We start from the raw sequence: 22538 nt of genomic DNA, 5'->3' as shown, positions 1-22538 counted from the left end.
TCCTGGGAGAGGGAATGTGGAATCTGGTTTAAAGATGTGTGTCCTCCCACACCTGCTATCAGTCGCTGTGCACTGCTGATGGTCTTGATGAAATGTCACCTAGGCTTTAGAGTTGGGGACCTGTTCAGGCATCAATGGTACCCTATGGATCCAATGTCAGGATGATGCAGGATTTGAACCCTAACCACTGGGCTCCACTCATGCCACTCTTTACTAGGGACACTTAACGGTGGTGGTGTCATCTGACCACCACATCCTGGGCTAACAGGCCAGGCCCAGTACCCACAAACCTTGCCTGCTCAGAGAGACCCTAATTCAGGTCTGGCACCTGGAAGTGAATCCTCTCCACCCCCTGCCCAGGGTAAGCACCACCCAATCCCACAGGTGTGTCCCCGGCTGGGCAATGTGTTCCCACCGCTTTCTCCCACCAAGGCGCAGCTCCTGGCAGCGCAGACACACTGGGCTGTGGTAGTCACTCAAAAGTCCCGGGCCAATCGTGGCCGCACTGCCCTCCCGTTCCGCTGGCGCAGCGGCTGTGACCCCATCGCTTGCGTTTATGGGTCAGTTCTGGGTTGTGCCCCTCCTTGTCCACCTGCTGCATTCGCCCCCCCCCTTTGTTTTCCAGACCTTTCCTGGGCGGGGGCTGGCAGTCAAACAGGATCAAGGCCAGGGGGCTGCGGAACTCCTGGGGCCCGGCTCCCAGGGTCAATGAGGGTGGGACTGGGGGCCTGGAAGGCCAAGGCCGGAGTTGCATGCGCTGAGGCGGGACGGCGCTCTTCAGAAATAAGAGGAGTGACCCTTCAGTCCACGCTCTGGGTTTACAGGCCTGGGAAACTGCGTCCAGGGAGAGACGGCCAGAGGGCTCCATCTCAGAACCCTGGAGCCCCAGCACAGCCGGGCAGAGCTTCATTCCAAAACAGATCAGTGGAGACAGTGAGGGCTGACCTTGGGATAGGGGTTCTTTTCGTCTTAGATGCAGCCGCTGCCTCTCTCGAGGCCTCAGTTTCCCCATCAGTCCAAAGGTGATTTCCAAGCCTCTCCCAGCTGGACCTCCTAGAGCGGCGGGCCTGGGGGTGTTGTGGGGGTGGTTGCTGGGCTCAGGGTTCGATACCTCGCCCTTCTCTGGCCTCCGTGGGCTTCCATCCCTCAGGCCCCAGCCAGGCGCCAGGACGCGCAGGGCTGGGGTCCCAGGGGCGCAGCCCCCTGCGGCTGCGCGCTGGGCCGGTCGGTGACATCACCAGGCCAGGGAGGGGAGGAGCGCGCGGGAGCTCAGGGCCTCGAGAGCGCCAGGCACAGCCCGGGTCGGCTCGGTCCGGTGGCCGCAGCCATGACGCAGGGTCCGGGCTGGCGCGCGCCCTCCGCGCCCCCCGCGCCCCCCGAGCCCGAGGCACCCACCACCTTCTGCGCGCTGCTGCCGCGCATGCCTCAGTGGAAGTTTGTGGCGCCCGGCAGCTTCCTGGGCCGCGGCCCCGCAGCAGCGCGGGCGGCGGACTCTCAGACCGAGCGCGAGGGCCCAGCGGGCGTCCCCGCGTTGGCTGCTGCTGTGCTTGGCGCCTGCGAGCCGCGCTGCGCCGCGCCTTGTCCTCTGCCGGCGCTCAACCGCTGCCGAGCTGCGGGGGTGCGCGGGCCTCGGGGCGCGCGGGGTGCGTCCGGGCCCCCAGAAGCCGCCGCGGACGACTGGGTCCGCAAGGGAAGCTTCATCCACAAACCCGCGCATGGCTGGCTGCACCCCGACGCCAAGGTCCTGGGGCCCGGGGTCTCCTACATCGTTCGGGTGAGTGCGCACTCAAGGACTCCCTGGTCCGGTCCTCCCCAGTCGCGAGTTCTGGGACTCTCCCTCATTTTCTCTCTGGGGTCTCTAGCCCCCAAAGCCAGGAGTGGCCTCTCCACCCTGTCTCCCCATCACCCCGGACCCCCATCTCCAGCCGGCGCTCTGCGGTTGTCTCCATCCGGGAGGCGCTGGGGTCCGGGTTCCCTCCGCGTCACGTGGGGAGGCGGCGGGTGGGCAGGGGCCACGCATGCGCAGATTAAGCACCCCGCGGAGACCGGGATCAGGGCTTCCAGCCAGCCGGCTGCCGGTGGAAAGCTCCATCAGTTGGGGCCTGCGGAGGCCTGGCCAGAGGTGCCAGGGTGGGAAGGGCTTTTTGGTAAGCGCTGATGTCTAGACCCCAGGAGTCCTGCTGTGAGACCTCTGGACCTCAGATGTGGCTGAAGAGACCCCCCATGGTTAATCTGGGTTTATTAAAGACCTGCTCAACATAGAGGAAGCTGGAGAAGGGGTGTCCGCAGTGCCACCTGGGACGCTGGCATCTTACCTTCTCTGTCCACCTGAGCCTGTGTGTGCGTAGCTTTGATAAACCACCTGAAAGCAACCTGCAGGTGTGTGATGGTCCTCCATCTCCTGCCTGGTCTCCTGGGATAGCCTCCCGCACTTCCGTTCACAGACCGATCACCCATTCCAAAACGTGGCTGGACGCCGGGCAGTTCTCCGGCACCAGGATCATGGAACCTTGTGTGTTCGGTAGTTATGTCTTTGCTTTCTCTAGAACAGTCCCCCAGCCTCACAGTGTCCCCCCAAGTTTCATGTCCATCAGGGACCTATGAGTGGGTCTCACCTGGAGGCAGGAAGAGGTTAGAGAAAATGAGACAGAGGCTCTGGTGATCCTGGAAGTGGAGGGCCTCTGGGGCTTGACCTAGAGCCATCTTGACACGTTGGACAGAGTTCACAGGAAGAACTTCTGGCTTCCCCAGGGGCTGGGCTACCACCACCACTTCACCAGAGAACCGGTGTGTGCCTGGCTCTGATCCCGCCCCAGCAGGAGCGCCCCACAGGAGGCCCACGCGAACTGAGGGAAGGATGCAGACCTGGACAAGTCAAGGACTCTCCTCCTCCCTGCAGTGTGGTTCTCCTATGCTGGTGCTGTGCAGGAGAAGGGAGGGGTTTGCAGGGCTAAGACATTCTGGGCAGCAGAGACAGCTTATTTCTTGAAGGCCAGGGGTAGGGTGGCTACTGGGAGTTCTCCAAAGACCAGGTTCTTTTGGCACAGCCATCTTGAATGTGCTGGCTCAGTGGCCCTCACAGCACCAGGCATTGTGTGTGGGCCCAGCCTCTCTACCACAGAAGAGCATCCCTTCCTCGGGAATTTTCTTCTTCTTCTTAAGAGGCTCCACCTCCCATCCCTCATGTTGGGAAAACAGAGTTATCAAATTAGCTCAAATCTATGGTGAGCTCCATCTACCCATCGTCCATTGTCCAGCAGCATAAGCCGTGTTCCTCCCTCTACAGTCCTAGAACACCAGGCACCGGCATGAACAACCCCGAGACACATGTACTGTTGAGGGAGGTACCTACTAAGCACTGGCATCCATCCAGAGCTGTCCACTCCATCCTGGGGACAGAGACCTGCTTCCCTTCAAGTTGCTACATGTCCGACAGTAGCTTGGCCTATAGTCCACACCCATCATTCATCTGTCAGTCCACCCACTGTCTATTCATCCAACTCTCCATCCACTCATCTTCCTGCCCACCAACGTATGTCACCAATCAATGCCCATCTGTCCATCCATCCACACATCCGTTACCCATTCCCCCATCCATCTATCTATTCATACATACATACGTCCCTCATCCCTCCATCCGTTTGCTTGTCTAACTATATATTCATCTACCCATCAAAAATCTATCCATCATCTTTCATCCATCCATCCATCCATCCAACCATCATGCATCATGCAGCTTAAATCTGTCAGTAGACCATCCATCCTCCATCACCCATCCATTCTCCATCTACCCATTCATCCATCACCCATCTACCCATTCATCCGTCCATCCTCCATCTACCTATCCACATGTCCTCCATCTACCTATCCACATGTCCTCCATCTATCCATCCATCCATCCTCCATCTACCCATCCATCCATTCTCTAGCTATCCATCCTCCATCTACCCATCCATTCATCCTTCATCTATCATCTATCCATCCTCCATCCATCCATCCATCTTTCCTATCTACCCATTCATCCTCTATCTACCCATCCATCACTCATGTACGCATTCATCACCCATCCATCTGTCCTTCATCTACACATCCATCCTCCATCTACCCATCCATCCATCCTCCATCTACCCATCCATCCATCCTTCCTCTACATCCTCCATCCATCCTCCATCTACCCATCCATTCTCCATCTATTCATCTATCTGTCCTTTGTCTACCCATCTATCCTCCATTTCCCTATCCATCTATCCTTCATCTATCCAATTGTCCTCCATCTACCCATCCATCCATCCTTTATCTATCCATCTATCCATCCGTCCATTCATCTTTCCTATCCACCCATTCATCCTCCATCTACCCATCCATTCATCTATCTGTCCTTTGTCTACCCATCTATCCTCCATTTCCTTATCCATCCATCCTTCATCTATCCAATTGTCCTGCATCTACCTATCCATCCATCCTCCATCTATCTATTCATTCATCTTTCATCTAGCCATCGATCCATTCATCCTCCACTTATAACATCCATCCATCCTCCATCTACCCATCCATCCATTCATCTTTCATCTAGCCATCCATCTGTCCTCCTTTTACCCATTCATTCATCCTCCATCTATCCATCCATCCATTCATCCTCCACCTATAACATCCATCCATCCTCCATCTACCCATCCATCCATTCATCCTCCATCTATCCATCCATCCAGCATTCATCTACCCATTCATTCATCTTTTATCTAGCCATCCATCTGTCCTCCTCCTACCCATCCATTCATCCTCCATCTATCCATTCATCCATTCATCCTCCACCTATCCATCCATCCATCCTCCATCTACCCATCCATCCATCCATCCATCCTCCACCTATCTACCCATCCATCCATCCTCCATCTACGCAACCATCTATCTTCCATCTATCCATCCATCATCCATCCTCCATCTATCCATCCATCCATCCTCCACTTATCCATCCATCTTCCATCTACCCAACCATCTATCTTCCATCCATCCATCTTCTATCCATCCATCATCCATCCTCCATCTATCCATCCATCCATCCTCCACTTATCCATCCATCTTCCATCTACCCAACCATCTATCTTCCATCCATCCATCTTCTATCTATCCATCCATCCATCCTCCATCTATCCATCCATCCATCCTCCATCTACCCAACCATCTATCTTCCATCCATCCATCTTCTACCTATCTATCCATCCTCCATCTACCCATCCATCCATCCTCCATCTATCCATCCATCCATCCTCCACCTATCCATCCATCCATCCTCAATCTACCCATCCATTCATCCTCCATCTATCTAACCATCCATCCTCCATTTATCTGTCCATCCATCCATCTTTCATCTACCCATCCATCCATCCTCCATCTGTCCATTTATCTGTCCTCCATCTACCTATCCATCCTCCATCTACTCATCCATCTATCTTCCATCTATTCATTCATTCTTTCTCCATCTACCCATCATCCATCCATCACCCATCTAACCATCCATCTTTTCATTTGTCCACCCATTCATCATCTCTTATTCACCCATCGGCCTTTGTCCATCCAACAGGTGAGGCAGCTTGGTTCACACCCCAGAAGCCCTCAACTTTCCTAGAATAATGCCCCCAGCCCTGTGGCCTCTCCTCCTTGCCACCACCCCATTCTCCTTGGTAGCTCTCTACGCTGATGCAGCCAAGTTAGAGTGAGTCCACAGCCTCTCTTCTCTGGTCTCCTGGCCTCCCCTGGTTGCCTTGGCCTACAGACTCACTGTCCTCTGGGTCCTCCTGTCCCTGAGCTCTTGCTGGCTGACACAGCTGCACACAGCTGGTGGGACTGAACTGTGAACACTGGCTATTTCCCACCGTCCTGCAGGCTGGCCAGGGCTGAGTGGCCTTCCTGGTCCTGATTGTGTGGCTACATGTGTCTGGTGTGGAGTCTGGCCTGGTGGCCAGGGTGGTTGCAGGGCCCCTGGGAACATCAGGGGCATACTCCAGGACCTCAGGCTCCTGGGGCTGTGTGTGTCACGGTCAAGAAGGAAAACAGACGGCACACTTGGCCTGAGGGCATGAGGAAGGAGGGGTGGCTGGTGGCCATTTCACCACCATCTGCATCAGCCTCTGGGACCCTGCCAGACCACATAACCCACAGGCACTGTTTGCAGGCACCATCTTGTGTGCACGCACCCGAGTTCCTGCTTGCCTGCTTCTACCCCACGGCACCTCCCCTTGCCTGAGACGCAGGAGATCATCTCATAAGCCACACAACGGCTGCTTGTTTCTTTTTACAGTCGCATACTCTTCTCTTCCAAGTCCATGACTTGTTTAGCTTTGGCCAAAACACAGGCCAGCCAGTAAGTGCATCTAACAGACGTGTGTCCCAGGTGCCACGTGGGAGCCTCCCGCTCCTCAGCATGGGTCAGGATCGTCCCAACACGGAGGGCAGGGAAGGCTCACAGGGCACCTGAGGAGAGTGGAGGCAGGACCTCCACAAGGGAGGCAGTTTTGAAAATGAAGCTGCAGGCTCAAAGTTTGTGTTTGTTTGTTTTATTTATTTATTTTTTGTGGTTCTGGGGATTGAACCCAGGGCCTTGTGCATGCGAGGCAAGAACTCTACCAACTGAGCTGTATCTCCAGCCCCATTGGTTTTATTTTTATGATTTTTTAAAGACTGAGATGACGTCACAGAACAGGCAGGGTGTGCGGCCCACCTGTTGGCTCAGCTCTTGGAAGGCTGAAGCAGGAGTTGTGGGAGCCCAGGGCTTTGGGCCCAGCCTGGGCGACATAGTGAGACCCCATTTCAAAAGAAAATCATACAAAAATAAAAAGAAATTAACCCAAATAAAAAAACCTGCAAAGTAGAATTGACTGAACCATATGCAGTGCCCAGTGAGGCTGCCTATCCCGCCAAGGCCGGTCCCCCTGGTGCACCTCTGGACAGCCTGCTCTGACTCTTCCTGGCCTGGACAGCCAGGTCTCTGCTGAAGTGGCTGTCCTCATAGGCTGAGAGGGCGTGACGGTCCTTATTGGTCTTTGCTGGCCCCAGTCTCCGTCCTATTCCCAGGCCCTGTGCGGGGTGCAGGGTACAGCAAGTAGGACCACACTGCCCCTGTCCCTGTCTCCCCTTCTAGAGGGGAGGTCTGAGCCGGGGCAGACAGGTAAGGGGTGGACACAGCACAGCGGAGTCGGGGGAGTTGAGCTCCCCTCCAGGTGGGAAGGGCCGGGGAATGGAGAGGCCCTGAGGCAGGGGCACCAGGACTGTGTCGCTCGCTGGAGAACGGACCTGGCTGCGCCTGCTCACGCTCCTCTCTCTCCCCAGTACATGGGCTGCATCGAGGTGCTCCGCTCCATGCGCTCCCTGGACTTCAGCACGCGCACCCAGGTGACCAGGTGAGCCTCGGTGTTGGGGACGGGCGTGCAGGGCCTGGTGGTGGGGCCGGTTGTGGCTCCTTGGTGGCTCTGGCTCGGCAGACCCCGTTTTCCTTGGTTGGACGGCACAGCCGGCCTGCCCTGTGGGAGGGGCTGGGGAGGGCCCTCGCAGTGGACTCCAGGCCCTGGCTGCTCCCTGAGGCCTGCCCGGGAGGGGCCCGGGCCATCCTGGGCCCAGCCTAGAGAAGGCAGGTCCCTCTCCCAGGGCTCGGAGCTGTCCAGAAGGGCGTTCAGGTTGGGCACAACAGGGCCTGCGTGTGGCACCAGCCTCTTCCCGTGGACATCGACTTATCCCCTAACTGCGAACTTAAATGTGCTCTTGGTACAGTCCAGGCACCGCACCGCCACCTGTCCAGGGCGCACAGTCTGTGCTTCTTGGTGTCTCCACACTGTGTGGCCTCTGTCTGGGTCCAGAACCTTCCGTCACCCCAGAAGGAAGCCCAGCCCCCGTCCCCTCCCAGCCCTGCACCCGCAGGACTCCCCGGTCCTGGACCCTCCGGTCACTGGGTCACACCCTGTGTCCTTGTGTGTCTAGCTCTCACTGAGCACCAGGTCCTCAGGTCCTGCAGCGGTGTCACCTGGCTCCTGCTGGTGACCAAGGGATGCTCCAGGGGGAGGGACTGTGCCGTGTGTCCCTCTGTCCTCCCATGGACGCCTGGGCTGCCGGCCTCTTTGCCTGCTCGGGGGTGCTCACAAGCCTTGGTGGGCGCCTCTGTCTCCGGGGGGAGGCCTAGAGTGGGGACGCTCTGGTGTCTGGTGACAGTGACTGCTTCCTCAGCAGCGTCCCCGCCCTGTGTCCCCGCCCTGTGTCCCCGCCCTGTGGGGGCCAGGTCTCTGCCTGACGCTGAGGTCCTCCAGAACTGTGTCCCCTGTGACCCTCAGGACCCTGCGCAGGTCCCAGCCTCTCGGGGACCAGTGACTCCTCCTTCATGCCCCCAGGGGCCTCAGGCAGGGGACCCTGCCTGCTTGTCTGTCCCCTGAGTCTGACCCCTCCCAGGGCCACCCTTGTCACTGGAGAAGGGAGTGTGATGGGCTGGTGGCTGGGGGTGGTGCCCCTCCCCCGTCCTGGGACCCCCCAGCCCTGGGGCTCCCTCCTGGCTCCTTCCCCAGGCCCCAGTGCGCTCTGGGCGCCCTTCCTCTCAGCCCTCCTCCTCCTCCCTCACAGGGAAGCCATCAACCGACTGCACGAGGCTGTGCCCGGGATCCGGGGCTCCTGGAAGAAGAAGGTGGGTGAGGTGGAGGGGGAGGCTGGGCTGGGGGAGGCCTGGCCCTGGGCTGGGCCCTGCCACAGAAGCCCATGCTGGCTCTGCCCACCCAGGCCCCCAATAAGGCGCTGGCCTCCATCCTGGGCAAGAGCAACCTGCGCTTTGCTGGCATGAGCATCTCTGTCAACATCTCCATCGAAGGCCTCAACCTCTCGGTGCCGGCCACCCGCCAGGTGGGTGCCCCCACCCCAGCCCTCGGGCCCTGGGCCCCTCCTGGGGTCTCCAGGGCCCTCAGAGGGTCCAGGAGCACTGACGCACACTCAGGTGGGGGGAGGCGTGGGGCTGGTGCATCACCTGACGTCGCCATGGACGTGTCCCTGGGCCACTGGAGTCGGGAGCCCAGGGCACTGCAGCCTGCTCCCTGGGCCCAGGGTGGAGCGTCCGCAGTGGTCAGAGCTGGGAGGAGGCAGGCAGTGCCGGGCAGAGCCTGGCTTCTGGCCTCAGGTGGAAGCAGACACAGATGAGGGTCAGTCAGGAACCCTGAGGGCACTGGCCTCACAGGAGCAGGGAGGCCCTGGGAGGCAGAGAGGGGCTCGGGCCAGAGCCGCCCAGTGCCAGGTCTGCCAGGCCGCCGGCCAGCCAGGCCAGGGATGGGCCCCAGGGGGAAAGGGGCCACACTGGTGACCAACCTGAGGGGCCAGACAGCCCCTGCCCAGGGACTGGCGACGGGGGCTGGGGGTGTTCAGGAGACCACTGTGGGAGGCCCTCGCGGGCCTGGAACAGGTCTGGGTCTCAGGTGCTGTGGACACTTGCTGCTGATTCTTTCTGGTCTGAGAGTCAAAGGAGTCTGGGCTGGACGCAAGGCTGGGTGGCCTTTAGGATGACCTCGAGGGAGCCTCAGGCAGGGAGATTCAGCTTGGAGGCTGGCTCAGGCCTCCGTGGAGGCAGGGGCTGGGGCGCCGGAGGGCAGGCAGAGCCGGGTGCTCTGCCCCCAGGGAGAGGGGCTCTGCAGCCAGAGCAGGTCTGGCTCCGTGGGCCGGGGGAGCGCCGCAGGGCTCCGTGGGCCGGGGGAGCGCCGCAGGGCTCCGTGGCAGCAGCTCAGCTGGCACCAGGACCAGGGTGGCCAGCCGGAGTGGGGGGGCCTGGAGGGGTCTAGAGCCCTGTGCACCTGGAGGCTGGGCTCCCTGTGCCCGTGGCCGGGAGCAGCTCTGCTGACAGTGAGGCCGGGGACCCCGGAGGGAGTCTTGGAGCACTCCTGCCGGCCAGGAGCTGAGCAGGCCCTGAGTGAAGAGGGAGGGATGGCGCCCAAGAGAGGTCCAGGGGCAGGGGCCAGAGGGCCAGAGCCTGGGGTGGACTGGGCTGTGAGGCCTCTGCCACGTGCTGGAGGCCCTCAGGTGGATGTGAGGTGGAGCTCTGGGCGGCTGCCCGAGGCCTCACTGTCTGCCCTTGGGAGGCGCTGACCGTGGTCCTGCAGAGGGCTCTCAGGCCGCCAGAGAGAGCAGCATGGCGGGGTGCCCTGGAAGGCAGGGGACTCCATGAGGCTGAGGAATGGACTTTTGGTGGGAGGACACGGCCTGCCTGACCATCACTGGGCTCTGAAGGGGCTTGAGTGACAGGTGGCAGATGAGGCAGGTCCATGCAAATGAATGCAAATAAGCAAAGGAGGCGGACAGTGCGTGGGAGGGGCTGCTGGGGTGCGGCACCATGGCTGTGTGTCCCCGTGTCTCTGTGGCTGTGTGTTGGAGGTGCAGTGGGAGGTGTCCACCAGTGCAGGCAGCCTGGTGACCAGACCTGACCACACCCTCCCTCAGCCCGGGCCCCATCCTCCAGGGCCAAAGGTCCTGGTGGGACTTGGTGGTCTTGGTGACCGGGTCCAGCCGTGGTGGGTGCCAGGTAGGGGAACCTGCGCCCCTGCCCCTGCCTTCTCGCCCCCCACAGCTCTGCCCCGCCCAGGGCCGGGTGGCGGGTCCTGCCTGGCAGCAGCTGGTGACCTTCCTCCCCCAGGTCGTGGCCACCCACCACATGCAGTCCATCTCCTTCGCCTCAGGCGGCGACACGGTAAGGCCCAGCGGGAAGGGCGCGCGCCCTCCGGACCCGGTTGCTTTTCCCCAGACCTGCCTGGGGGGCCTGGGCCCAGTGGTGTGGCCAGGCAGGTCCAGCTGAGCCTCCGCCTCTCCCCAGGACATGCTGGACTACGTGGCCTATGTCGCCAAGGACCCCATCAACCAGAGAGGTGAGGCCCAGTGGGAGGCTGGCCCCGGGGGCCTGGTGGGGAGCCAGGTCACCAGGTCCCTGCTGTCCCCAGCCTGCCACATCCTGGAGTGCTGTGAGGGTCTGGCGCAGAGCGTGATCGGCACCGTGGGCCAGGCCTTTGAGCTGCGCTTCAAGCAGTACCTGCATGGCCCCCCCATGGCAGCCGTGCCCCCTGAGAGGTGAGGCCACCCCCACCCAGGGGCCCGCTCTGCCCTCCTGCCCTCGGCCCCGGGAAGGTCCCCACGGAGGACGTGTCTTCTCCCTCCCAGGGCGGGGGGCCAAGTGTAAGTAGCAGGTCCCCAAAGCATCTGTCCAGCCGAGGCTGAGGCTACGGTGCCCTGCCCGGGGCCGGACAGCCCTGCCGGCCACAGCAGGCTGGAGGAGTCGCTGGAGGTGCCCCAGCTCTCCCTGCCACACCTTCACCTGCGGCACAGTGCCCCCGGGTGGTTCACGGCCTGGAGGTGTGAGAACCCGCTGTGGGACAGCGGGCTGGCCGCGGCCAGGGAGCCAGGGGACACACGCCTTCGTGTTGGGAGCCCAGTCATGTACAGGCAAGTGAGTGGCAGGGCAGAGTGAGCCCCCAGGACACTGCTGCAGTGGACGAGTCCCCCCAGGCGATCGGGGCCCAAGGGCGTCTGCGGTCTGAGGGACCCCACCCCATCCTGTGTCCAGGTACCACCAGACATGTCACCCTCTGCTGCCTGGTGGCCCGGGTGGGTGAGGAGCGGCTGGCTCGGAGAAGGTGCCGCCTCCGCATCCCAGGGGGACGGTGGAGCGCTTCACGGCAGGTCCTGGTGGGCCAGGTCCCACTGCCCTTTCGACCCTCCAGCTCAGTGGTTGCTCTGCCCCCAGGCTGACTGGGCTGGAGGAGTCGGCCTTGGGGGACGAGGAGGAGGCCGAGGGACACGATTACTACAACAGCATCCCGGGCAAGGAGCCACCCCCGGGTGGTCTGGTGGACTCCAGGCTCCCAGCCACCCATCCCTGCACCCTCGGGGCCCTCAGCCAGGTCAGCCTGGGTTCTGGGGTGGGGACAGACCCCTGGACCTGACCCCTGCCTCTCCTGTGGCCTCAGTCCTGGGGCCTCTGTGCTCACCGTCACTCCCCCTCTTGTCCTTCATGGTCCACCAAGGCCTTGGCCTGGGGCCTGCTGCGGACCTCCTCTGGCCTTGGCAGTGGGGTGGGCGGGAGCCCCTCTTGGTGGACAGGCAGGGACAGAACTGACCCCGTCACCACCAAGAGCAGGACCCCAGAGCCAGTCACTCAGAGGGCCTGGCCTGTCCGGAGGAAGCAGCGGGGCTGGGCTGGGGGACGCCCAGGAGCGCAGAGCAGAGGGTCCGGGCAGTTCAGCAGGGGTGCGGCAGCAGGAGGGTGGCGGCCTTCGGCAGGGCAGCCGCGGAGGCGGTGACACCCAGGAGCCCGAGGCCAGGGCGCCCCAGAGCTGAGGCCCAGGTCCGGGCTGGGCGGGAGACGGGGGCTGGGGGGAGGGGGCTGGCGGTACCAGGGTCCTGTCTGTCTCCTTCAGGGCTCATCTGCCTGGAGAGACGCCTGCGGCCTGCAGTGGGGCCTGGGTCCCTCGGGGTCAGGTAGGACCTGTGCTGCCTCCCACCGGGACCGTCCCCCGTCCGCGGGTCACCCCGGGGCACACGGAGGCTGGGTGGTGTCTGCGGGGATGTGCCTCTCTCCCTCCCCTGGAGGGATCTCCTGGGACTTGGGACGACTCTGGTCACGTGGTTCAAAGTGCCAAAATGCCTGGGCCGGGGGAGCCCCCTCCCCAGTTGCAGCCTCTGTTCGTGGCCAGGGTCTTCTCGAGGTTCCGGAACTTTCCGTGCATGCTGGAGCCACCTGTGCTCCGAGTCCGTGGTGGCAGGGGGCCCCTGCCTGGGGCGTGAGCGGTCTCCTGTGCCGCGCAGGCTGACCTCTCGCCACTGTCACACAGGCCCCTGGTCTGGCACTGAGCTCCCTCCTCCCAGAGGGAGGCGCTTGACAGGGGAAGAGGGAGCTGCAGAGGGGCCCGTTACCTCGCCTGTGCCCAGGGCAGCAGAGCGCAGGGATGGGAGCCCAGGGGTCCCCAGAGTAGTGACATGATGAGATGCTGCCACCTCATGACGCCCTGCCCAGGGTTCAGTCCTGAGAAAAACACAAAACCAGACACGAGGGCGGCCACCCCTGGCCGAGGTCGAACAGCCTGGCACCCGCTGGCCACCAGGTGGGGCAGGAGAGGCCGCAGGACCAGTGACAGGCTCTGAGCGGCGGTGGCCCTGCAGCTGTGAGAGCGCTGGGGGCATTCAGAAATGTCACCCCTGGGGGCGAGGAAGGGGCGGGTCCTGCTGCTGCCCTGACTCCCACTGACCCCTGCCCCTGCCCACCTTCCCAGCCCAGCCGGGGGACGGCTATGTGCAGGCTGACGCCCGGGGGCCACGGGACTACGAGGACCATCTGTACGTCAACACCCAGGGCCTGGACGGCGCAGAACCCGGGGACCCTGCGCCCCTGCCCCCCGAGGACAGCCCCAAGAAGGACCTGTTTGACATGCGTAGGTGGGGGCCCCTCTCCACGGAGCCCGCGGGTGGGGCCGGCCGACCTGCTCAGGGCCTGTCTGTGGGGTCTGTAGCTGGGCCGCCCTGGGGCCTTCCATGGGGAATGGCCTTGCCCTCTGGGGAGCCCTGCTCCTGCCTCTGGACCCTCCTACTCGGTGAGGACCACCCTGCCCAGGGTGACTGCAGTCCACAGGGAGAGGCACCGCTGCTCCCGGGGGATCCTCAGTCCCACAGGGGTCTCCGCGGACAGGGCGAGTGTGACAGTGGGGCCTGTCCTGTTCCCTGGGAAAGAGGCCTGGAGTGTCTCCCCTCCCCTGTGCCCGGCAGCCCCTCCTCCTTGGCACTGTGGGGGCCTGCGGGAAGCCCACTTGTTCTGCCCTGTTTCTTCTGACGCTGCCGTAAGGATGAGTGGGGGTGCCTCTTCAGTGCCCCCTGGGTCCCGGGTTCTGGGCTGTCCTGCCCTGGGCAGGGAGGCCGGTCAGGCTCTCTGAGACTGCCCGCTCCGAGGCACCCTGGGGCCGCACCCTCCTGACCCGGAGGAGGCGCCCACGTGCCCCCGTCCTGCCCACAGGGCCCTTCGAGGACGCCCTGAAGCTGCACGCGTGTTCGGTGGGGGGTGGGGCGGCACCCCTGCCTCCCCCGGAGGACCAGTGGCCCAGCCCCCCCACCCGGCGGGCCCCAGTTGCCCCCACAGAGGAACAGCTGCGGCAGGAGCCCTGGTACCATGGCCGCATGAGTCGGCGGGCAGCGGAGAAGCTGCTCCGTGTGGACGGGGACTTCCTGGTGCGTGACAGTGTCACCAACCCTGGGCAGTATGTCCTCACGGGCATGCAGGCCGGGCAGCCCAAGCACCTGCTGCTGGTGGACCCCGAAGGTGTGGTAAGGTTCGGGGCTGGGTGGCCTCCGGGCTGCAGGAGGGTGTTGGAGGCTGCTCTGCAGGACCCTCAGCTGCTTCCAGTGGAGAGAGGGCTTGGGGGACACCAGTGCTGCCCGTGCCAGGGCCTGCAGGGGGCCTCTTCATCCTTCCCGGGAGGCACCTGTGCCCCGCCCCTGAGGTCCTGCTGTTGGGGCTGGTGGGGTGAGGAGGGGCCAGCTGCAGACACTCCCCGTCCCATCCACAGCTCTGGGATCTGGAGGGCTTGGGGGGGTTACTGGGGACTGAACTCGGGGGCCCTCGCCCACTGAGCCGCATCCCAGCCCCATGTTGTATTTTACTTAGAGACGGGGTCTCACTGAGTTGCTTAGGGCTTCGCTGAGGCTGCTGAGGCTGGCTTTGAACTTTTGAGCCTCCTGCCTCAGCCTCCCAAACTGCTGGGAGAACAGGTGTGCACCCCCGTGTCCAGCTGGAATCTGGGTTTTTAGGTCATCCGTTGTGTCTTTGATCTGCATTGTTTATCGGGAGTTTTCTCTCTATCCTCCTGGTGCATTTTACAGTGGCTTTAAGCAAGTGAGATCTTGTCACCTCCAGTTTCTGAACGCTTTTCAGTTTAAAAGCATTTTCTAGTTTATGGGGAGCTCCAGTGTCAGGCATTTTCCAGCGTCCACAGGCCTCTGGCCTCATAGGCAGGGTCCCCTGGGGTGGAAGCCACCTCAGAAGTGCCACACGCTTTCCTGCCAGTCAGGTACTCAGGTGCCAGCCCTCCCTGACCCACTCTCAGGCCTCCCTTCCGGCCTAGCGTGGGATGGGCCAGCTCTGTCCAGGCCTGTTCCGTTTCCTTTAATGGACTCCTGCATGAGTTCAGGTGCTCTGCAGGTGGAGACGCTGTGTCCTGGCCGGCGTGGCTCAGCCGCTGAGCGCTGGCCAGGCTCTTCCCGGGCATCCGTCATCTGACTCAGTGACATGTCCCCTCCTTGAGTGCAGGTGTTGGCACTGGAGACTGACTTTCGAGTCTAAGATTTCAGGGGTGTATCACTTTCTTGGGCGATTTCAGCAAGTGGCTCTCAACCGTACGGCTTAAAGCCTTTGTTCTCCCACCTTCTGGAGGCTGAAGTGCCAACCCGAGGTGCGGGCAGGGCCGAGTCCTGGGGGGGACATCTGGGCCAGGCCCCTCCCACCTCCTGGTGGGTGCCGGCTGCCCGCAGGCCTCCTGCCCTGGGCTAGTAGATCCATCTCCCATGCCCATGGCCTGCACCTCCGAGTGCTGTCCGTCTTCCTGGATGTCCCTGGTCCTTTCTTCTTATCAGGACACCAGTAACTGGATGGAGGGGCCCCCTGGGGAGTCCAGACGCTCTCGGGTTCTGGGCTGGGACCTGTCAGGACCTCTGAGAGGCCGCCCCTCCGCGCCCTGTGGGAAGTGCGGCCCAGGTCCTGCTGGCTCGGAGCCCATGTCCTTCTGGGGTTCTGAGCTCTGAGGCTTGTTCTGTGGCCCCACCTGGAGTCCTCTGACCCAGTGGCTCTGACTGTGCTGCAGATGGGCCCCGAGGGGAGCATGCCGGTCAGCAGGCCTGGACAGGGCAGGGGCTGGCCTCTTGGACCAGCCCCCGAGCACTGATGCCAGGTCTCTGGTCCTGCAGGTGCGGACAAAGGACGTGCTGTTCGAGAGCATCAGCCACCTCATTGCCTACCACCTGCAGAACGGGCAACCCATCGTGGCCGCCGAGAGCGAGCTGCACCTGCGTGGGGTGGTCCCGCGGGAGCCCTGAGCAGGGTGCGCACCCCGCCCCCACCCCCCTGGGCCTGACCTCCCTCCTGGCTGCCCTGGAGGACAGCTGGGACAGGGTGGGAGCAGCCGGGGAGGGGCTCAGCACCAGGCGGGGCCCAGGAGCTGTGGGTGGGTGGCCTAGGGGCCTGCAGTGGAGTCTGATGGGGGGGGGCTGGAGCCCCCAGGGTCTCTGGCAGGAGAAGGGCTCTGGGGTGAGGTGGGGGCTGGGCCGAGGCAGGCGAAGGAGAGGCTGGTTTTAGGGATCTGGGCGCCCAAGTGGGGCAGGAGGGGACCGCAGGGGACTGTGGAATTTTCCTGGCCCAGCTGCTGGCCAGGTCAAGCTGCTCTCCTGTCCCCATGACAACCTTCTCCTTCTTGTCCCCTTTCCTGTATCAGCCTCCCCAACTCAGGCGGCCCCTCCCTGCTCCCACCAGGCCAGACTCGGGGTGGCCCGTCCGTGTGTTCTGCGTGTGCAGAGCTCCCGTGTCCCTTCCCCTGGGTGTGGGACTGGGCAGCAGTGGTGGCGGCCCTCCCTCTCACAGGCTCAGGAAGGTGAAGGCATTCCCCTGGGCCACACAGCAGGAGCATGAGGGAGTCCCAGCCTGTCGCGGCCTGAGGTCTCAGGGACCTGCCCTCTCTCGGTACCTCTCCAGGTCCCTCTCAGGTCCCCATCTCTCTCAAGCTGCTCTGCCCCAGAGGTCCCTAGAATGGCCATCACTGAGGCCCTGTGGTTCAGAGGAGGCAGAGTCGAGGCGGCCTGGTCCTGCGTGGCTCACTCGCCTTCCCTTGTTGCCTGCAGGCCCTGGCTCTGCTGCTGCCCAGGTGCCCTGTCGTGGCCTTGTGGTGCTCGCCGTCCCTCGGACCTCTCGGCCGGAACACCTCCTCACTGCTGCTCCTTCCTCCGCATGAGCCTCTGGAACGCCCCCTGCCTGAGCCCCACCTGCTGCCAGGCTCCTGCAGCGAGGGCTGTGACCCAAAGACAGACCCTTTCTGCCTTTAAAGGAAACGCACCAAAACGCAGCCTCTGCCCCATGGTAGGCAGCCGTCTCCTTCCGGCTGGACTTGGCGTGTGTCCCTGGAGCGCGAGGGTTCCTGGCCCTGGTGTGGACTGGACTCCTGTCCTGGCCGGGCTGCCTTTCCAGCTGAGGAGCGCCGGCACGTTGACTGTTTGGCAGGGAATAAGGTGCTCGGGCGTCTCAGGCCAGGCCACTCACTGACACTGGGTGGGGCAGCCTGGGGCCATGGTGGTCACAGTGGCACCTGGGAAGCCCCCGGCCCATTGGTACAGGAGGAGGGATGTGACTGCCCACCAAGACGTGCCCAGCAGCTGCCCTGCCTTCCCCTCCCAGCCGTGGACCTGGACCGGACACTTGAATCTGTAACTCACCCTGGGAATGGCCGCAGCCTCTACTGTGGGCCCACGTCCACACGGAGGGGTTCTGGTGGGTTCCAGAGGCCAGGCCAGGGCTCCCTGGTGGGCATCCAAGTGGAGGCCCAGGGACCCAGGTTGGCCTTGGGGCTGTTGGGGCGCAGACAGTGGGCCAGGGACCTGGCTGGGAGCTACCCTACCTGTGGGCTGGCCCCCAACACCTCTGTTTCCACTCCAAGATAAAGTGAATTCAGCCCTGTGCACTCGCATCGCTGGTCTCTGTGGAGACGCCTTGCACATCTCCCCAGAGCTGCAGATGTGCTCAGGACCCACCTCTGGCAGGCTGGGGTCAGACACCTGGAGACCCAGAGCCACCAGTTCACTCACCACTCCAGCCATCCATCATTAACCCAGCCATCCAGCCATCCACCATCCAACCATCCAGCCACCATCTATCCATCCATCCAGCCACCATCTATCCATCCACCATTCAGCCATCATTGATTAATCCATTGATCATCCTCCACATCCATCCATCCACCATTCATCCATCATTGATCAATCCACCATCCACTCTATCCATCCTCCATTCATCATCCATCTATCATCCATCCATCCACCATCCATTCATCTATCCATCATCTATCCACTATCCATCAATCCATCTATTCCCCATTCACCCATTTATCTACCATCCTCCACCACCCATCAATCCATCCTTCCACTTTCCATCCATCCATTCACCTTCCATCCATACATCTACCATCAATCCTTCCATCCTCTGTCCATCCACCATCCATCCATCCATCCTTCCACCCTCCAACTATCCACCATCCATCATCAATCTTTCCACCCTTGATCCATCCATTCCATCTATCCATCCATCCATCCATCCATCATTAATACTTCCACCCTCCATCCATCCATCCATTCCACTGATTCCTTCCATCCATCCACCATTAATCCTTCCACACTCCATCCACCCACCATCCATCAATCCATCCTTCTACCCTCTATCCACCCACCACCCACCCACCATCCGTCCACCTTCCACCCATCTACCATCCATCTATCCGTCCATCCATCTATCCACTATCAATCCTTCCACCCTCCATCCACCCCATCCATCCATCATCCATTCATCCATCCATCATCCATCCTTCTGCCCATTATCCATACCATCCACCTACCATCTATCCATCTATCCATCCATCCATCTACCATCAATCCTTCCACCCTCCATCCACCCCATCTATCCATCATCCTTTCATCCACCCATCATTCATCTATCCAACCATCCTTCTACCCATTATCCATACCATCTACCTACCATCCATCAATCCATCCATCCGTCTATCCATCCATCCATTCCACCATCAATCCTTCCACCCTCCATCCACCCCATCCATCCATCATCCATTCATCCATCCATCATCCATCCTTCTACCCATTATCCATACCATCCACCTACCATCTATCCATCCATCCATCTACCATCAATCCTTCCACCCTCCATCCACCCCATCCATTCATCATCCATTCATCCATCCATCATTCATCCATCCAACCATCCTTCTACCCACTATCCATACCATCCACCTACCATCCATCCATCCATCCATCCATCCACCATCAATCCTTCCACCCTCCATCCACCCCATCCATTCATCATCCATTCATCCATCCATCATTCATCTATCCAACCATCCTTCTACCCATTATTCATACCATCCACCTACCATCCATCCATCCATCCATCCACCATCAATCCTTCCACCTTCCATCCACCCCATCCATCCATCATCCATCCTTCTACCCATTATCCATACCATCCACCTACCATCTATCCATCCATCCATCTACCATCAATCCTTCCACCCTCCATCCACCCCATCTATCCATCATCCTTTCATCCACCCATCATTCATCTATCCAACCATCCTTCTACCCATTATCCATACCATCTACCTACCATCCATCAATCCATCCATCCGTCTATCCATCCATCCATTCCACCATCAATCCTTCCACCCTCCATCCACCCCATCCATTCATCATCCATTCATCCATCCATCATTCATCCATCCAACCATCCTTCTACCCATTATCCATACCATCCATCCATCCATCCACCATCAATCCTTCCACCCTCCATCCACCCCATCCATTCATCATCCATTCATCCATCCATCCATTCATCTATCCACCATCCATCCATCCATCCACTATTTATCCACCATCCAATCTATCCATCCACCATCCATCTATCCATATCCATCCACCCATAATCCACCCATCCACATCATCCACCATCCATCCATCCATCCACACCCATCCATCACCCATTAATCCACAATCCATCCACCCACCATTCATCTACCTCAAATCTATCCATCCATCCATCCTCCATTAATCCATCCATCCATCCTCCATCCATCCCATACATCCACCTTCCAACCATCCATTATCCATCCATCGACAATCCATCCACCCACCCACCATCCATCCATCCACCACCAATCCTCTCACCTTCCATCTATCCCATCCATCTGCCATCCATCCATCTACCCATCCACGGTCCATCCATTATCCATCCATCTACCACTTATCTATCCATCCACCACCCATCCATCTATCCACCATCCTTCCAGTCCATCTATCCATCCATCCCATCCATCTACCATCCATCCATCCACCTTCCATCCACAATCTATCCATCCACCATCAATTCTTCCACCTTCCATCCATCCACCATCAATTCTTCCACCTTCCATCCATCCACCATCAATCCTTCCACCCTCCATCCATCCATCCATTATCCTTCTATCCATCCACCATTTGTCCATCCATTCATCTACCCACCCACTCACCCAACCATCCACCCAACTTCCTTTAACATGTCTTCATTGAGCACCTCTTATCTGCCAGTACTTCTGGTGGACAACAGGGATGCAAAAGTGCCCAAGACAGACCTGCCCTCATGGTTTAATTTAAGTGACATTGATCATTAAATCTATAGTGACATCTGTGAAAAGGAGAAAGTCCTGGAATTCAGAGAACCGAAGCAATCTGGAGAGCTTCTTTGTGGGAATGACACAGGGACTATAATTGGAAGATGAATGGGAGAGACTCAAGAACAGGGGTGGAGTTCTGTGCAGCACTGGCAGCAGGTGCAAAGGCCCTGTGGTGTGTGGAGTCTGACATGTTTAGGAAACAAGGCTGACTAGTGTAGCTGCAGGTAAGATCAGAGGGTGCAGGGTAGAGGACACAGCTTGAAGTGAGGCTTGGTGCCAGGGGGGAGCTGCTGGGTCTTTTAGGCCTGGGGTGCTGAGAGATCCTTGGGTGGGAGGTTTGGAGTTGACAGGGAAGGAATTGGGGCGGAGATCTGGGGTCTGCCGGAAGTGTTGGGCAGTGTCACAGCAGGGCACTTGTGGACTAGAGCTCATGTGCCCTGTTCCTTACCCACAGCCCTGGTTCCTCCAAGGCGCAGGCCTCACCCCCACCCCATCCTCCTGCAGGGAGGCCCGTGTCCTCCCTACTCTGCAGCTGAGAACAAGAGGAAGCCACACAGCTGGGTGGCAGAGCAGGCCCCGCCCCAACACGCCCTCCGGCTTGCTGGGCTGGGGTGCCCCAGGGGCCATGTGGGTGAGGGGCCTGATGCCCAGACGCTGGCCCTAGAGGCTCTCCGGCCCGGCCCCTTTCTACCTTCAACTGCCCAGTCGACAGACACTCCTGGCCCTGGCCTGGGCCTCAGGGAGATTTGGGGTGGGGGACATAGAGGAAAGGAGAGTCCTGGGGTCAAGTCTGGCTCTGAGCAGCCTGGACGAGCTGCTGTCCTTCCCTGGACTGCCTGTGGGTCTCGCCCCAGGGGACAGGAGGGCTTGCTGTGGGTGGGAGTGCCCCGGGGCCGCCCAGAAGCCTGGCCTGGGGTCCTCCCCACCACCAACGGGGCAGACAGTGGTGTCGCCTGATGGCGCCGCAGGGGTGCCATGGCCTCTCTGGACTGGCCGTGGGCTGCCCTTCCTCTGGGCCTGTGCTGGGGCTGCCCGGGAAGCCGTGGATTCAGGCCTTGTCCCGGAAGGCTCCTCCTCCGGCCCCCACCTCGGGGTCGGGATTCCGGGCCACGCAGCCTGTGGAGGATGCGCCCTCTCTCTCCTGCCAGGCTCTGAACCCCAGGAGATGGCTTGGGGCGCCCTGCGGTCTCCACGCTCCGTCAGCCCCAGGTTGTGCAGAAGGAGGCAGGGGGCCTCCCGGGCCAGCAGAGCCTTCGTCTGCTGACTGATGGGCAGAGTGAGCCGGCTTGAAGGGCCGCCCCTAGTGCCCCCCAGGGTGGGGGCCGTAGGGGCAACAGGCAGATGTGGGGTCTCTGGCTCAGTCTCCAAGCCCCCAAGTGTGGCAGGTGCCAGGAGAGGGAGGTGGGGTGGGCCCGCCAGGCCCGGGCCAGTACCTCCCTGGCTGGGAGGCTGTTCCCGACAGCAGCGTCTGCCAGACACTCAGCCTGGGCGTCTTGTGCTTGGCCTGGGGCTGAGGTGAGATTCGGGGTCTGAGGCACAGGAGGATCTGGACGCTTGCCCAGAGTCACACGTGGGGAGTGTGGGCACGGCCGGAGCCCTAGCGGAGCATTCCAGGTTATTTTCCAGAGCTGCTCAGCTACAAGGAGCTTGGTGTCCTTCTGGACCGTCCCTTCCTTGCCTGGGCACCTGGGCAGTGGTGGAGGGTGAGCCCCCCGGACTCAGACCTGCTGTGTCACCAGAAGACCAGCCTGGCCCTCCTGACTTGGCCACCCCCTCTGTGCCGCGCCAGGGGCCTGGAGGCTCCCCAGGCCGTGGGCATCTCCTGCAGGACAGGGCCTGGGCTGAGGGTCCTGCTGTGCGTCAAACCTCTCCCTGTGTCTGGAAAACAGTTACCAGAGGCTCCACTGTGCCAGGTGGGGCCTGGGGCCGTGGCCAGGACCAGACCTCCACACTTTCCGCCCAGGGACTGGCCCAGCAGGCAGGGGGCCTCTGCCCAGCCTCAGTCAGAAGTGGGGGAATATCAGGCTCCCTGGAGTGGGGAGTGGCCCGCCTCTGGGGTACGTGGGGTGTCCTGGGGGG

General features: G+C 61.0%; 1 protein-coding gene across 8 annotated transcripts; it reads left to right on the top strand.

Annotated features, from left to right (window-relative positions):
- The first annotated feature begins 1233 nt into the window (after nt 1-1233).
- On the top strand, nt 1234-17706 carry Shc2 (SHC adaptor protein 2). Of its 8 annotated transcripts, none has more exons than XM_021730793.3 (13): nt 1236-1774; nt 7327-7397; nt 8602-8662; nt 8755-8874; nt 10580-10699; nt 10823-10874; nt 10947-11073; nt 11747-11903; nt 12420-12480; nt 13272-13430; nt 14006-14308; nt 15949-16082; nt 16876-17706. In XM_021730793.3, exons 1-13 carry the CDS (start codon nt 1328-1330, stop codon nt 17074-17076), a joined length of 2013 nt encoding a protein of 670 aa, XP_021586468.2. In that variant the 5' UTR covers nt 1236-1327; the 3' UTR covers nt 17077-17706. The 8 variants fall into 8 exon arrangements, 6 of the variants coding, with proteins under 6 accessions (XP_021586468.2, XP_021586470.2, XP_040146750.2 ...); XM_021730795.3 differs by having other exon boundaries at nt 14006-14313; nt 16876-17092; XM_021730794.3 differs by having other exon boundaries at nt 1237-1774; nt 10646-10699.
- The last annotated feature ends 4832 nt before the right edge of the window (nt 17707-22538 follow it).

This window comes from Ictidomys tridecemlineatus, chromosome 2 (assembly GCF_052094955.1).
Source record: "Ictidomys tridecemlineatus isolate mIctTri1 chromosome 2, mIctTri1.hap1, whole genome shotgun sequence".
NCBI classification, from domain to species: Eukaryota; Metazoa; Chordata; class Mammalia; order Rodentia; family Sciuridae; genus Ictidomys; species Ictidomys tridecemlineatus.
Note: the sequence above shows the minus strand (reverse complement) of the source record. Positions and strands in the feature narration are given on the sequence as shown.